The sequence below is a fragment of the Chiloscyllium plagiosum genome, chromosome 16, assembly GCF_004010195.1.
Source record: "Chiloscyllium plagiosum isolate BGI_BamShark_2017 chromosome 16, ASM401019v2, whole genome shotgun sequence".
Classification (NCBI taxonomy): domain Eukaryota; kingdom Metazoa; phylum Chordata; class Chondrichthyes; order Orectolobiformes; family Hemiscylliidae; genus Chiloscyllium; species Chiloscyllium plagiosum.
In genome coordinates, this window is record NC_057725.1 from 14,696,323 (window position 1) to 14,713,383 (window position 17,061).

Below are 17,061 nucleotides of genomic sequence, written 5' to 3' on the forward strand. Positions count from 1 at the left end.
ACAGGTTTAATTGGAAGCACACTAGCTTTCGGAGCGACGCTCCTTCATCAGCTGATATTACCTGATGAAGGAGCGTTGCTTCGAAAGCTAGTGTGCTTCCAATTAAACCTGTCGGACTTTAACCTGGTGTTGTGTGATTTTTAACTTTGTACACCCCAGTCCAACACCGGCATCTCCAAATCATGAATAGGAAGGGAATAGAGGGATACGGATCCTGTAAGTGAAGGCAATTTTAGTAAAATATGTCGGCGCAGGCTTGGAGGGTCGAAGGGCCTGTATTGTTCTTTATTCAATGAAGGATTACTCAGCAACTGAGTGAATTCCTGATTCAGCAGCGATGTGGATGTTCCTGTTGTATCGGATAGTTAGTTCCTGAAAGGGTTAACTGAACGAGATAGACTCTGCCCATTAGTATCTAAAAGGGTATTAATACATCTTTAGCAGGATCTTTCTAAGTTGCTGTTCTAGTGTTAAATTCACAAAGATAGCACTAATACATATTTTTCAGTTGAGTCTTATGCCTCACCAGAAACAATTATACAGTCAGTTGATATATAACTAGCAACCAACATTTATGTAATGAACCAACACTTTTTATTAAGATTGAGTCTACCAAAGACATAGTGTGAGAATCTTTCCCCAACTGATATTAGTAATGTAGAAAAAAAGGAGAATTGAGGCGATGAATCTGTCCAAAACATTTCAGATGGTCTTGCTCCACACAACCACAAAACATTCCATACTGACAGAAAGATAGATTTTAGCCATATCTACCAGGGCTCACGGGAGTGATATGCAGTATGTGTCCTGAAAATGATGTTGGGATGAATGCCTGTTTTAATCGACAGAAACACATATAATTTACAACTTCAAAGTCTGACATCTACATTTCATGTTATGTCTTTTACAAACTCAGGCAAACGAAAATTACAACGATTGCTACGATTAAGAAACTCTATCTGATATGTGGAAGAGAAATTTAAGTTTTCTTTTTATCATTGTAGAACTTCCCGCCGTCCAATCTATAATTTTGTAACGAGGCTCTGGTGGAACAATGAGAGGTTCCTGTCTCTAAATCAGGAGCCCTGGCTTCAAATACCACCTGCTCCAGAGATCTTATATAGGTTTATACAATTGTGAGAGGCATGGATATGGTAAAGAGCCAAAGTCTTTTTCCAGTGGTAGGGGTGTCCAAAACTAGAGGGTATAGATTTAAGGTGAGAGGGGAAAGATTTAAAAGGGAGCTAAGTGGCAACTTTTTCATGCAAAGGGTGGTGTGTGTATGGAATGTGCCGCCAGAGGAAGTGGTGGAGGCTGTTACAATGACAACATTTCAAAGGCATCTGGATGGGTACATGAATAGGAAGGGTTTAGAGGGATATGGGACAAATGCTGGCAAATGGGACGAGATTAATTTAGTATATCTGGTTGGCATGGACAAGTTGGGCCGATGGGTTTCTGCGCTATACAACTCTATGACTCCATGTGTAATGAAATCTCTGAACATACTGATTAGAAAATATCTTTGTTTTGTGCTTTTTTTTTGCTGAGTCATTTGCCAAAACGATCATGAATATAATCATCAGGAAAAGCAGATCTCAGTGATTATCTCCTGAGGCCTTCACAGATATTAGCATTTAAACTATTAATTACAAGGAGGGGAACTTAAAGTTAATCATGGTTCCTTGTTAATATTTTACATGGCCATTTTGGCTATCCTAACAAGGGCTTTTATTTAATTGAGATTACGAACCTGGCTGGTCCGGGGCCCCTTGGGAGAGGAATCTCGCACGAATACGGGTTTTGTTAACACATTCCGAGCATGTATCTCACTAACCAATTTCTGTGTTATCCGCAGTTTTTTTTCTCTTTGACTTATTTGAATAATGTAAGTGACTTAAATATGCACCCTGGTTAGTTGTAGGTTAGATTAGTAGTTAGTTGAGTTTTGTTTTTTTTCCCTCGGTATTTTTCTTTTGTTAAATTTTGGTTATTATATATTTAAGATTTAATTGTATATCAATGTTTGCACTTGAGAGTTTTGTTTATTTTTGTAAACTTGTAAAAATGTTAAATTTCTAATAAAAATGTCTATTAAAAAAAAAAGAGTTGAGAATAAAGAATTTAACATACATTTTACTACAGCACAGTAAACCGAAGGCAGTTTTTTTTTTATTTTGCTATTAGATGGTCTGCCAACCAATGGTTGCTTTGTCCTGGACAGTGCGCATCATACTCCTGACATGGGCCTTCTAGACTGTGAATTGGCATTGGGGAGACAAGGAAGTACATTACACGCCAGAGAAATCTGAACATCGGACTTGTTCTTGCAACAAAACTATTTATACGGCTGGTTCAGTTCAGTTTCTAGTTAATGGTTACTGTCACGATGTTGCAAGGGAAGGAGATTTCTACATTCTTTTATGGGTTGTGGGTGTCACTAGCAAGGTCAGTATGTCACCCCCTCCTTAACTGTTCTTGAACTGAGTAACTTGCCAGTGCAATTTCTGAGTTAAGAATCAACCACATTGCTGTGGGACTGGAGTCAGATGTAGACCTGACCAGCTGAGGCTAACACTTAATAGGGCAGTAATGAATCAGATGGGTTTTTATAATAAAAAACAAGTTAAATGGTCACAATACTGCAGACCAGGTTTCAATTCCAGATTTTTTTCATTGAATTTAAATTCTAGCAGCTGCCCATGAGGGGTCTAAAATGGAACGCACATCCCCAAAATTTAACTTGGGTCTCTGGATGACTAATCCAGAGTGCTCAGTAATTCTCTACTTATAATTAGAATGCATTGAATCCAAGCCACAATGATAGATTGAGGGGGTGGGGGACCCTACTTCACCACCATACCACCCATCAGCAATGGCAGTGACCATTGAACATCAGTGTTAGATTCTCTTGTTGGTGATGGTCATTTTCTGGCATGTGTGACACAGACATTTACCATTTATCAACCTAAGTCTGATGTCATCCAGATCGTGCCACATATGGGCATCAACTGCTTCAACATTTGAGACATCATGAAAGAAACACAAGGACCAGTCACCATCCTCACTGCCAACCTTCTGATGGAGAGGACGTCATTGATGAAGCAGCTGAAGATGGCAGCTACATGCTGGAGCTGAGATAACTGACCTCCAACATCCACAACCATCTTCCTTTGCACCAGGTTTGCAGCAACTTCAAACTGGGGACGTGGGCACTGTCAGCCCTTTCTGCACCCTCTCCAAAGCATTCACATCCCTTAGTGGTGGGGTGACCGGAACTGTATGCAATATTCCAAGTGAGGCCTAATTAAAAGTTTATAAAGCTACAGTATAACTTGTCTATACTGAAACTCAATGCCACTTCCAATGAAGGCAAGCATGCCATAGGTCATTGTTACTACTCTCTATATGTGGACTGCCACCTTCAGTGATCTGTGGACCTACACACCCAGATCCCCCTGCATATCAATACTCCAAAGGATTCTGACATTCATTATATAATTTTCATCTGTACATGACCTTCCAAAAGTTCAAAATGAAGGCAAACGTGGCAAATGCCTTCTTCACTACCCGGTCTATCTGTGCTTCTACTTTCAAGGAACTATGCTCCTGCAGCCCTTGGTCTCCGTTTAGCAACACTCCCCAAAGCCCTACCGTTAATTGTATAACATGAAAGCTGCATTGAGAGAAATATTAATTGGCATGAAACTTTCGTTTGTTCACTTGATGGGAGTAAAGCGGCTGGAATTCATACTCCATTCCAACTCTGACCAATTTCTTCAAAATAAGAAAAAATATGGAAAAATTCAGCAAATAAGTTACCAGCTATAGAGATAAAGGGTTTTGATGGAAGGTCCATCAATCTGAAACATCAACTCTTTCTCTCCACACTTACTGTGTCTGCTTAGCTGAGTTTTTTTTCCCCACCCCTGATTTACAGCATCCACAGTTCTTTGCTTTCACAAATTACTTTTATCCGCTGCACTTTGGGAGCAATTAAGAATTGCATACAAAAGATGTGAATGCTTGGTGTAGAAAGTAACCCAATGGTAGAAATAACCACAGGACAAAGTGAGTACATTCACTCAAGATACAATCAAGGAAGTTGCCAGCCCAATGGACCCCATGGCAGTGTTTACACCAGACCAGAATCTATTGCAATCATGTCACACAACAACAAGGTCATAAGTCACACAACACCAAGTTATAGTCCAACAGGTTTATTTGAAATCACAAGTTTTCAGAGCACAGCCCCTTTGTCAGCTCTACTTCACCTGTTGAAGGGGCAATGCTCTGAAAGCTTGAGATTTCAAATAAATCTATTGGGCTATAACCTGATGTTATGAGACTTCTGACCTTGCCCAACCCAGTCCAACACTGGCACCTCCACATCATGGGTACCATAGCATGGCATCACAAGATATAAAGATAAATACTAACCTCAGTTATGTTTGCGCTGTGGGGTGGTATGGAGAGCAAATTTGTATTACATTAGTTTGAATGCATCCCAAAATGATAAAGAGAGTTAGCTTATGACCCATTGCATCATTCAGTTCTCAACTTTCCCTTGAGGACAAGACTGAAAATCAATTAAAAGTAGAATACTTACATTATCAAGATCAGGAACATCCAGGAAATATTCTGGGTAGTCGTAAGAAACTCCCACATTGTTCACTGAAGAAAATTAAAACAATATATTAGGGTTCATTTAACTTCTTCATCGTCAGAATTTCCTGATAGAAAATTTTATTCAAGATTCAAATTGTCGCTTTGCAGTTTAAAAAAAAAAAGAGGGAAAAAGGAAAGTAGACATGCAATCCATACTTTTTAGCTTGCACTCATAAGGACAGGTGCAAGAATGCCAGACTTTCAACACAACCAATTCCCTCAGTGTAAAATTGCTGCTCCCTTTGAAACATCATTGTTCTGTCATGAGGAGTGCAAGGCAAAAATCTTCAACAGTTATGTCCCTCTTCTACCGCAATAAAGATTTAATAGAAACAATACAAATAAATTGACTTTTTTGTTTTTAAGCTCCATTCATAGCTTTCACTACAGGCAGAAAAAAATTACTGACTTCTTTATAGTTGGTCATTAGTTCAATAATATTTATATGAATGGGGAATTCCTATGAAGATACACAACCTAGTAACAAATATTTCCTTACTGGCATATGGTTAGCAGGATGCTCTTGGTACTGTAAAATTTAAATAATGGAATCTTACTCAATTAGTTTCATTACAATTAACATTTTCAACTTTGAAAGGTACATCATATTCTGTCACACAAAACTTAACTACCTCAAAGTTAGAGATCAACATCAACTACTCCACCCACTGACTATCAGGACAATGAGTTAGTAGATTTTTTTTCCTAAATGACACATGACAAAAGCATCAAATTCATAGGATACACAAGAAATAACCCTGTGCAGGTGGGAAAGAAGGGAAAGATTCCATACGTCTAGTCAAAAAATGAAAAATAAAATTTAGGGGATCAAGGTGAAGCAAGGGGAAAAAAGGAAAGGCAGCACGGTGGCTCAGTGGTTAGCACTGCTGCCTCACAGCATCCGTGACCCAGGTTGAATTCAACTCTGGCAACTATCCATCTGTGTGGAGTTTGCATGTTCTCCCCACGTCTGTGTGGGTTTCCTCCGGGTGCTCCGGTTTCCTCCCACAGTCCAAAGATGTGCAGGCCAGGTGAATTGGCCATGCTAAATTGCCCATAGTGTTAGGTACATTAGTCAGAGGGAAATGGGTCTAGGTGGGTTACTCTTCGGAGGGTCGGTGTGGACTTGTTGGGCCGAAGAGCCTGTTTCCACGCTGTAGGGAATCTAATCTAATCTAAATGGCCTGCTTACACACAATAGGGATTTTATGATTTGATGATAAAGGAGAACCACTAATGCCAGTTAAATTACAAATCCTTTTTAAATTAGTCTCCAGGCACTGAAGCTGGCACAGGTCATTCAAATAAATATTTAAATGAAGTTAGGATCTTCATTTCTGAAAATTAAGTACAATTTGCACACAATCAGGAATCAGTGATTATGAGCAGTTCCCTCGAAGTTTCAAGGTAATCTTGTTCTGAAATAATATTCACAGCTGGAGAGCAATCATCTCCGCTCCAGGACATCTCTGCAGGAGTTCCTCAGGGTAAACGTTCGAGGCCAACCATCTTCAGTTGCTTCATCAATGACCTTCCCTCTACCGTTTGTTCAGAGATGATGATGGTTACACCATGATCAGCACCAATTATGACTCCTCAGATAGTTGATATCCAAATGCACCATGAACGGGGCAACATTCAGGCTTGAGCTGATTAGTGGCAGGTCATATGCATACCAGAAAAGTGCTAGGCAATAACCATCTCCAACTAGAGAGAATCTAGTTATCAATTCTTTCACATTCGATGGTGTTACCATCACTGAAATCCCAGTGAGGGGTTCGCATTGACAAGAAACAAAACTAGACCACCCATATAAATGTTGTGGCGGCAAAAGCAAGTCAGAGACTGAAAGTTATGCGACAATTAGAACTAGAATGAGCATTATTGTCAGATGCACTCACATGAGTGCAGTGAAAAGTTTATAAGTCACCATCTTAGGTACAAAGGTACTCAGGTACAGAATCTTGGGTACAAAGCAAAAAAGTAAAGAAACAAGATTAAAACCTTAAACATTACAGTCGCCTTTACTTAAAATTCAAAAAAATCAAGAAATACTGTTAAAAGTTCAAGCCCACAGTCCATGAGCACCTGGCCATGCTGGGCTCACACTCCTCACAAAACGTCAATCTCACCCCCACCACCGCCCAGGTCTTGCTGCGTTGGGCTGTTTGTTTCTGCTTCTTGCACCGCCTCAAGCGACCTGCTCCCACTGTCACCACCAACCGCCTTGGATTGCTGCCAATTCAGGAACAGTTGCCTGCTCTTGCCGCCAGGCTCCTCAGGTCAGATGTTCCCGCCAGCCGCATCAAGCCGCACGTTCCTGCTCTCGCCACCAGCCGCCTCGAGCCGCACGTTCCTGCTCTCGCCACCAGCCTCCTCAGGCCACGTTCCCGCTCTCACCGCCAGCCCCAACAGGCCGCACGTTCCTGCTCTCACCGCCAGCCACATCAGACCACATGTTCCTGCTCTCGCCCCTGCTCAGGAAGACCGCCATCGAGGTCAGGGGTTTCACTCATCACCACATTGGTTTTGCCCTCCACCGCGCTGCAGAAACTCGCAACTCACTTAAGCTAAGGCAATTACACCATTAAATAAAGGTAACACCTCAATTCCTCAAAGCCTGTCCACCGTCCACAAGGTACAATTCATGAGTGTGAGACACTAAATACTTCCCCATTTGCAGGTGGCAACAACACTATAGCTTTGGGAAGTGTATTTTGTCCTACGTTTGTTTTGAAGAGGTTTTGAGCCATAAATGCTGAGCAGTCACTTCCAAGCCAATAAAGGAAAGTAAACAGCTTGTGAGACCTTGGGGTTTTTTTAAACAATAGCAGCAGCATGAATGGGTGGAGTCAGATTCTCACGGAACCAGGGCTTTAGATTCATAGTCTAGCAGAGATGTACAGCATGGAAACAGACACTTCAGTCCAACCCTTCCATGCCGACCAGATATCCCAACCCAATCCAGCACCCGGCCCATATCCCTCCAAACCCTTCCTATTCACATACCCATTCAGATGCCTTTTAAATGTTGCAATTGTACCAGCCTCCACCCCTTCCTCTGGCAGCTCATTCCATACACGTATCACTCTCTGCGTGAAAAGTTGTCCCGTAGGTCTCTTTTATATCTTTCCCCTCTCACCCTAAACCTATGCCCCTCTAGTTCTGAACTCCCAACCCCAGGAAAAAGACGTTTCCTATTTACCCTATCCATGCCCCTCATGATTCTATAAGGTCATCCCTTAGCCTCCGAGGGAAAACAGCCCCAGTCTATTCAACCTCTCCCTATAGCTCAAATCCTCCAAACCTGGCAACATCCTAGTAAATCTTTTCTGAACCCTTTCAAGTTTCACAACATCTTTCCGATAGGAAGGAGACGAGAACTGCATGCAATATTCCAACAGTGGCCTAACCAATGTCCTGGCCAGCCTGCATACCAAACACCTTCTTCACTATCCTATCTACCTGCGACTCCACTTTCAAGGAGCTATGAACCTGCACTCCAAGGTCTCTTTGTTCAGCAACAGTCCCTCGGACCTTACCATTAAATGTATAAGTCTTGCTAAGTTTTGCTTTCCCAAACGGCAGCACCTCGCATTTATCTGAATTAAACTCCATCTGCCACATCTCAGCCCATTGGCGCATCTGATCAAGATCCTGTTGTAATCTGAGGTAACCCTCTTCTCTGTCCACTACACCTCCAATTTTGGTGTCATCTGCAAACTTACTAACTGTACCTCTTATGCTCGCATCAAAATCATTTATGTAAATGACAAAAAGTAGAGGACTCAGCACTGATCCTTGTGGCACTCCACTGATCAAAGGCCTCCAGTCTGAAAAACAACCCTCCACCACCACCCTCTGTCTTCTACCTTTGAGCCAGTTCTGTATCCAAATGTCTAGTTCTCCCTGTATTCCATGAGATCTAACCTTGCTAATCAGTCTCCCATGGGGAACCTTGTCAAACGCCTTACTGAAGTCCATATAGATCTCATCTACTGCTCTGCCCTCCTCAATCTTCTTTGTTACTTCTTCAAAAAACTCAAACAAGTTTGTGAGACATGATTTCCCACGCACAAAGCCATGTCGACTATCCCTAATCAGTCCTTGCCTTTCCAAATACATGTACATCCTGTCCCTCAGGATTCCCTCCAACAACTTGCCCATCACCGAGGTCATTAGTATAGCTTTCTGTGGTTTTACAAGTTGTTTGTGGAAGTTGCCAAACCTCTAACAGAATTTTCTCAGTGTCTTTCATCCTGGACCGGAAAAGCACCACATCAGACAGCATTTTGCTGAATTTGCTTTTGCCAAGGGTGTGTTTGTAGGATATTACCAAGTTGGAACAATAGTAATTAAATAATGATTATTCGGTTACGTTTTTCAATAAAGTTATACCAATTCTTCTTTCTTTTGTTTGTATTTTAAGTGTAGGGTAAAGTGTGCTTTGCTTAAAGCAGGGTAGTGTAACCAATCAAATTACATCAGGAACACAGCACCTTGCCTTTAAATAAGATAACAGTACTGCCTTAATTTTCACTTAACTAACTCATGGCAGCAATTTGCACCAAGGTGCATTAAAACAACTCACAAAAGGTGCCATAAACAGCACTTCCTAAACTTGCACTCTTGATTCCCTAGAAAGACAAAGGCAGCAGATACATGGGGACACTAATATACGAAAGATCCCATCCAACTCTCTCACCATCCTGATTTGGAACTGTCCCTGCTCCTTCACTGTCACTGGGTAAAAATCTGGAACTCATTCTGCACCTACACCGTTTAGACTTCAGTGCTTCAAGGAGGCAGATTGTTGCTATTTTTCAAGGCCATTAAATGCTGGCCAAGCCAGTGATGCCCAGATCTCAAAGTCATACAGCATGGAAACAGGCCCTTCAGTCCAACCAGTCAAACAAACAATCTCAAACTGAACTAATCCCTTTGAGAAGATTTGTAGCTCAGGTTGAAACTTGCCTGTTTCTGGCCCATATCTCTCCAAACCTTTCTTATTCATGTTCTAAAGGTCTTTCAAACTTGTAATTGTACCCGCATCCTCTACTATCTCAGGAAGTTCATTCCACACACAAACCGCCCTGTGTGCAAACGATTTGCCCCTCATGTCAATAAATCTCTCACACCTCACCTTAAAAATGTGCCCCCTAATCTTGAAATCCCCCATCCTAGGGAACAGAAAACTCATTACCTCCTACACTCTAGTGGAAAAAAGTCTCAGCCAATCCAGCCTCTCTTTATAACTGAAGCCTTCATAACTGGCAACACCCTGAACCCTCTCCAGTTTGATAATTATTTTCCTATAACTGAGCGACCAAAACTGGACCCAGTACTCTAGACGAGGCCCCAATGCCCTCTACAGCCTCAACTTGACTTTCTAACTCCTATACCCAAAAGGAGGGAGCAATGAAGACAAGCTTGCCAAATGCTTTTGATCACCCTGTCAGTGCGTGATCTAAATTCAAAGAATTATTGCACCTGCACCCTTAGGTCCCTTTGTCCTACAACACTACCCAAGGCCCTACCATTAACTGTATAAGTCTTAGCTTTGCTTGTTTTACCAAAATGTAATATCTTGTATTTACACAGATTGAGCTGCATCTGCCATTTTTCAGCCCATTTGATCAAGCCAAGTAGCAAGCTCACGCTGAATCCCATGTGACCTAACCACTAATTAGTCTACCATGCAGAACCTTGTTAAAGGCTTCACTAAAATCCACCTAAACGATGTCTACTGCTAGGCCCTCAATCTTTTTGGTTACTACTACAAAAGTTTGAAAGACATAATTTTCCTCACTCAAAACCATACTGACTATCCCTAATCAATTTTTGCCTCTCTAAATGTCCATAAATCCCAACTTTATAAACACTTGCAGCAATTTACCTCTAACTGAAGTCAGATTCACAGGTCTATAGCTCCCCTGGTTTCTCCTTACAATCTTTCTTAAAAGGTATAACATTAGCCACCCTCTAGTCATCAGGCACCTCACCAGTAGTTATAATGATGCAAATATTTCTGTAAGGGGTTTTGCAGTTTCCTCCCTTAATTCCCAGAATGTTCTGGGGTACATTAGATCAGGTCCCAGAGATTTATCCATCTTTATATTCTCTAAGACCTCCTGAGTTTCCTCTTTTGTAATGTGAATTGTTTTTAAAACATCAAAGTTTATTTCTCTGCATTCTCTAGACTCCATTTCTTTCTCAACAGTAAAAACTAGTGTAAAATATTCATTTCGTATTCCTCCAATCTCCTGGGACTCAACACAAAGATAAGCTCCTTGATCTTTAAGGGGCCCTACCCTCCCTCTAGTTACCCTCTTGCTCTTAGTGTATTTGCAGAATCTCTTTGGATTATCCTTTACCTTATCTGCCAGTACTAGCTCATATCCCCTCCCCGCCTTCCTGCTTTTTTTAAGAATGCCCCTACACTCATTATATTGGTGAAGAGATTCAATTGAACCAAGTTGCCCATGTCAAAAATAAGATCGTTATTTTTAATTTCAACCTCAATATCTTTATTCATCCATTGTTCCTTAATTTTACCAACCTTACCCTCCACTCTAACAGGAATACACTGCCTCTGAACTCTCGTCATCACACTCTTGAAAGCTTCCCACTTGACAAAGACGACCCTTTACCTGCAAACAGTCTATTCCAATCAACTTTGGAAAGTTCTTATCGCATACAATTAAAGGTTTTAATTATGGTAAGGCAAAATTTCAACTTTTATGAAAGGTTTATCCTATTCCATAACCATTTTGAAACTAATAGAGTTACGATCGCTAGATCCAAAGTGCTCCCTGTTTTACTTCATTCCCCTGCACGGCCTTATTGCCTAAAAGGGTTTAGCTCCTTCTCTCACAGAAGTATCCATATATTGATAAAGTGAATGAATAAAGAATAGGCTATCATCCAAAAAAGTGAAAGTCAACCAAATGACCTGTTTTATGAAATGCACATCCCTGCATTTCTATTTAAACTGTACATCAAGCCATTAAAAAACCCATTGTTATTTCATAGGTAAATAAAAAAAAGCTTTCCAGAAGTGACAACGTAAGTGTTATCTGCCTGACAAAAAAAAAACAGGTATATTGGGCTCACCAAAGGGTGCAGATGGAATGACCGGTGTCAAAATAAAAGTGTGCAATTATAGTTGCAAGGTAAGAAATTTCAGATCACACAGAAGCATCAAACAGCTCTGCTATTGCCAAATCGTGGACAATCTGGTGACCAAAGACAGCAGGAACTTCCAGCCTCTACACACTGAAGTTCAGAAACACAAGTTGGACCAACAACTTTGGCCAATTGGAAGTATAAATGCCTACCTGACACTAATCTATTCAACTCAGAAAGCGAGGACTGCAGATGCTGGAGATCAGAGTCAAAAAGTGTGGTGCTGGAAAAGCACAGCCGGTCAGGCAACATCCAAGGAGTTGATGTTTCCAGCATAAGCTCTTCATCAGGTGTGAGTGGGTAGCCCAAGGGGGCTGAGAGATAAATGGATGGGGGTGAGGGTGGAGGTAGCTCGCAATGCGACAGGTACGAGGAGGTGGGGAGTGATGGCAACAGGTCAGAAAGGAGTGTGGAGCGGATAGGTGGGAAGGAAGATGGACAGGTAGGACAGTTCAAGAGGGCAGTGCCGAGTTGGAAGGTTGGATCAGGGATAAGGTGGGGGGGGAGGAGAAACGAAGAAACTAGTGAAATCTACATTGATGCAGTGCGGTTGCAGGGTCCCAGGTTGGAAGATGAGGTGTTCTTCCTCCAGGCGTCAGGTGGCCAGAGGTTGGTGGTGGCAGTGGCCCAGGACTTGCATGTCCTTGGCGGAGTGGGAGGGCGAGTTAGAGAGTTCGGCCACAGGGCGATGGGGTCGTTTAGTGTTTATGTCCCAGAGACGTTCCACAAGTTGGCATTCTGTCTCCCCAGTGTAGAGGAGACCACATTGAGAGCAATGGACACTGATGTGTGTGGAAATGCACGTAAATCCCCGTTGGATGTGGAAGGATCTTTTGGGGCCTTGGACGGAGGTGATGAGGGAGGTGTTGCACTTGTTTGCGGAGGCATGGAAGATGCCAGGAGTGGAGGGTGTGTTGATGGGGGAGTTGCAGAGGGAACATCTCTTCGGAATGCAGATAGAGCCTGGTTGTAGTTGGCAGAAATGGCAGGGGATGATGTGCTGTATCCAGATGTTGGTGGGGTAGGTGGTGAGGACCAGGGAGGTTCTGTCCTTGTTGCAATTGGAGGGGTGGGGTTCAAGGGCGAAGGTGTGAGATGTGCTGGTCAGTATCATCGACCACGTGGGAAGGGAAGTGCGATCCTTGAAGGAGGTAGCCATCTGGCATGTTCTATGGTGGACTTAGTCCTCCTGGGAGCAGATGCAGCAGAGCTGGAGGAAATGAGAGTAAGGGATAAAGTTTTTACAGGAGGCAGGGTGGGAGGTAGTGTAATCCAAGTAGCTGTGGGATTCAGTGGGTTTGAAGCAGATATTCATGTTGAGTCTGTTGCCGGAAATGGAGCTAGAGAGGTCCAGGAAGGGGACAGAGGTGTCCAAAATGGTCCAGGTGAACTTGAGGTCAGGGAGCAAGGTATTGGTGAAGTTCATGAACTGTTCAACCTCCTCGCAAAAGCACGAGGTAGCGCCAATACAGTCATCGATGTAGCAGAGGAAAAGGTGGGGAATGGTGCCAGTGTACCTGCAGAAGATGGACTGTTCCACATACCTGAAGAGGAGACAGGGGTATTGCTGGGGCCCATGGCTATCCCTTTTGTCTGGAGGAAGTGGGAGGATTCAAAGAAGAAATTGTTGAGGGTGAAGACCAGTTTAGCCTATCGGATGAGTGTGTCAGTGGGAGGGCACTGGTTGGGTCGGCGGAAGAGGATGGAATGGAGGGCAGTTTGAGGGCAGAATGATTGCAGTTATCCTAGTTTTTCTTTAAGCGCATTGACACGTGCCATCTTCCAATTTAGAAGTTCTACTTTAGATCATTCCTTGCACTTATTAGTCTAAACCTTTCGCTGTACAATTGCTCTTATCCAAGCATTCCCCCACAGACATTTAGGCCATCATGACCATTTTCTCTTGGACCACGATGATCATACCCTCCTGCACCACATCCAGCTAAGTGTCCTTTCTAGCAGAACCAAGACCATACAGCTCAACAAAGTTCTCTGGACACATTTCTTCCCCTCTTTTCCTTTACACTAATATTAATTACCTGAATATCAATGGGGATAAAGCCTCATTTCACGCTCTTGCAAGTTCAATTTCCCTGCGAATTTGCTTTTTTTCTCTTTTAAATTGGATCAAGAGAATATTCCCCAAGTCAACTGATCATCCTCGCTTATTTCTCAACTCTAGCCAAACAAATTCTGTTAACTGCATCCTCAAGAGCAGCCTCTTTTTCCAATAGTATATCTTTCCAAGTCAGTATGACCACTCCATTCCCTTTCTCCCTTCCCTGCACACAATGCACAGATTTTCTCCACCTAGATCTTGTAAAGTATCAAAACAAAAAAAAACTAAAATGTCTTGCACCTTGGGAAAAAAAATAAAACTGCTGCATCAAATCCTTTACCTGCAGAGACTTATTTTGCAAATCAGCAAATCACTGTAAAGACAGATATTTTATAATACAAATTTAAAAACAAGTGTGGTTCAACTGGAGGCAGAGGATGACTTCACAGAAGATAGGACTCAGTAAACACTACTTAGCTGGGATTAAACTGAAGCAACTTTCTTTCAAAAATTTTCCAAAGCAAAAGAAGGGAGGGGGAAGGGGCTATCTGGGGAATTGCAACACTAGCTTATTCAGTGAAAGAAATAAAGTGTCTACTGTATGGAGGCTTGCTGTACCCCAGAAGAAGTGAATAGATAACATTCACTAGCGAAGCATAACATCGAAAATGAAATCCCTCCCTCTTATGGAATTAAATCAACATCTTATTTTTAAAAAGTCATAAAACATTTGCTTTTAAGTACACACAATTGCAAGTTTAGGCTTTGAGCATTGTAAACAGAGACACAGGAATTTCACCTGTGTTATTCAAAAGGTACATACCCAGAACGCCAATTTCTAGTCCAGCCAGGCCAGCCTCAATAACCTTGTAAATTTCAGTTCCTTCTCCAAAATCCACTGCAAGAGTTTTAGTTTCAACTTTGAATTGTTCCCCTAGAAAAGAGAATGTTTGTGCATATTACAATTTACTCCAGGACTTTGAAATAATGCATGGAATCAGTTTCAAGATACATGAACCACAAAGTCAGTGTTATAGCACAGGCAGCCAACTGGCTCAGCTCACGCCAATTTTCTGTTCTTTCCCCATAACCCCCTCACATTAATAGCCAAACAATTATCCAATACCCCTCTCAAGACCTCAACTGAACTTACGTTCAACTTTCAAAGTGTATTCCAGACCCTAAGTACTGACTGAGAGAAAAGGTATTTCTCACATAGCATTCGTTTCTTTTACAAATCCCTTTAAAATTTGTGCCACCCAGTTTTTGATCCTTTTGCACTTTGGTAGAGTTTCTCCTAATCTACTCTATCAAGTCTGCTCAGGATTTTGAAACCTTGCGTTAGATCTCCTCCTAGCCTTCACTCCAAGGTGAACAGTCCTAACTTCTACCACCTATCTTAATTATTAAAATCCATCAACCCTGGAACTATTCTTGTATATTGCTCTTGCACACTCTAATACTTTCACATCCTTGCTATAATGTGAATCCTACAACTATGCACAGAATAGGCAGCCACAATGTTGCAAATGGGTTCTTAAGTTCCTTCGCAAGTCGATTTGTACAGAGCAACTGGCAAGTCGGAATACAATGTAGAGTCAGAATCCTACAGCACTGAAACAGACACTTCAGTTCAACTCATCCATGCTGACCAGGTTTCCTAACACTGAACTAGTCCCAGTTGCCTGCATTTGGCCCATATCCCTCTGAATCTTTCCTATCCATGTACCTGTGTAAATGTCTTAAATGTTCCAATTGTACACACGTCTACAACCTCCTCTGGCAGTTCATTCCATATACACACCATTCTGTGAAAAAGCTGCCCCTCAGGTCTGTTTTGTATCTTTCCCCTCTCACCTTAAACCTATGCCTTCTGGTTTTGGATTCCCCTCCCCTGGGGAAAAGACCTTGATATTCACCTTCTCTATACCCCTCAATAATTTAGAAACCTCTAAGGTCACCCCTCAGTCTCCTATACACCAGAGAATAATGTTGCAGCTTGTCCAGCCTCCCCTTATACCTCAAACCAACAAGTCTCGGTAACATCCTTGTAAATCCTTTTTGCACCCTTTCCGGTTTAACAACATGCTATAGCAGAGCAACCAGAATTGCATGCAGCTCTCCAAATATGATCTTATCAATGTCTTGTACAGCCATAACATGGCGTCCCAAACCCCTGTACGCAATGCTCTGGCCAGAGAAGGCAAGTGCTCCAAATGCCTTTTCCACCACTGTCTAGCTGTGACTTCACTTTTAAGGGACTACATACCTGCATCCTTAGGTCTCTGTTCAGCTCTATAGGCCCTAACGCGAACTGCTTAAGTCCTGCCCTGGCTTGTCTTACAAAAATGCAATGCCTCACATTCGTCTGAACTGAATTCCATCTGCCATTCATCAGGCCACCATATAGTTGACCAGGATTCTCTTGTATTCTTAGATAAACTTCCTCACTGTCCACTGTACCACCAATTTTGGTATCATCCACAAACCTACTAACCATGCCCTTGCTTTCATTGCTCAGACCATTGAGTACAGAAGTTGGGACGTCATGTTGAGCTTGCACAGGATGTTGGTGAGGTCACTTCTGGAGTACTGCCCTGCTATAAGTAGGATATTATTATATTGGAGGGGGTTCGGAAAAGATTTACAAGAATGTGGCCAGAACTAGATGGTTTGAGTTATATGGAGAGGCTGATTAGGCTAGGACTTCTTTCACTAGAGCATAGGAGTTTGAGTGGTAACCTCGAGGAGCAAAGATAAGGTGAATAGCAAAGGTCTTTCCTCCCAGGTGGGCGAGTTTGAAACTAGGGGGCATATTTTTAAGGTGATGAGAAAGTTTGAGAGAGACCTGAGGGGCAATTCTTTCCACACAAAAGGTGGTTAGTATGTGGAATGAACCGCCAAAAAGGTAATGGTAGAGGCAGGTATAATTAAACATTTAAAAGACATTTGGATAGATACTTGAAAAGGAAATGTTCAGAGGATAAATCAGCCAAATGCAGCTAAGTGAGGCTAGTTTAGTTTGGGAAACTTATTCAACAGTGCCAGGTTAGATCGAGAAGTCTGTTTCCATGCTGTATGACTCTATGCCTCCTATATGCTCATTAAATCGTTTATATAAAAGATTTAGGAGTGGACCAGCACCAATC

At 42.1% G+C, this 17,061-nt stretch overlaps 1 protein-coding gene across 1 annotated transcript in view; it reads right to left on the reverse strand.

Annotated features, from left to right (window-relative positions):
• hsd17b12a (hydroxysteroid (17-beta) dehydrogenase 12a) overlaps positions 1 to 17,061 on the reverse strand; it is a 174,865-nt gene that overhangs the window by 88,861 nt on the left and 68,943 nt on the right. The window contains exons 4-5 of the mRNA XM_043705480.1: positions 14,736 to 14,846; positions 4,610 to 4,674 (exon numbers count right to left, since the gene is read on the reverse strand). Coding sequence (XP_043561415.1) covers positions 4,610 to 4,674; positions 14,736 to 14,846 — 176 coding nt within the window. The remainder of the gene's footprint in view (positions 1 to 4,609; positions 4,675 to 14,735; positions 14,847 to 17,061) is intronic.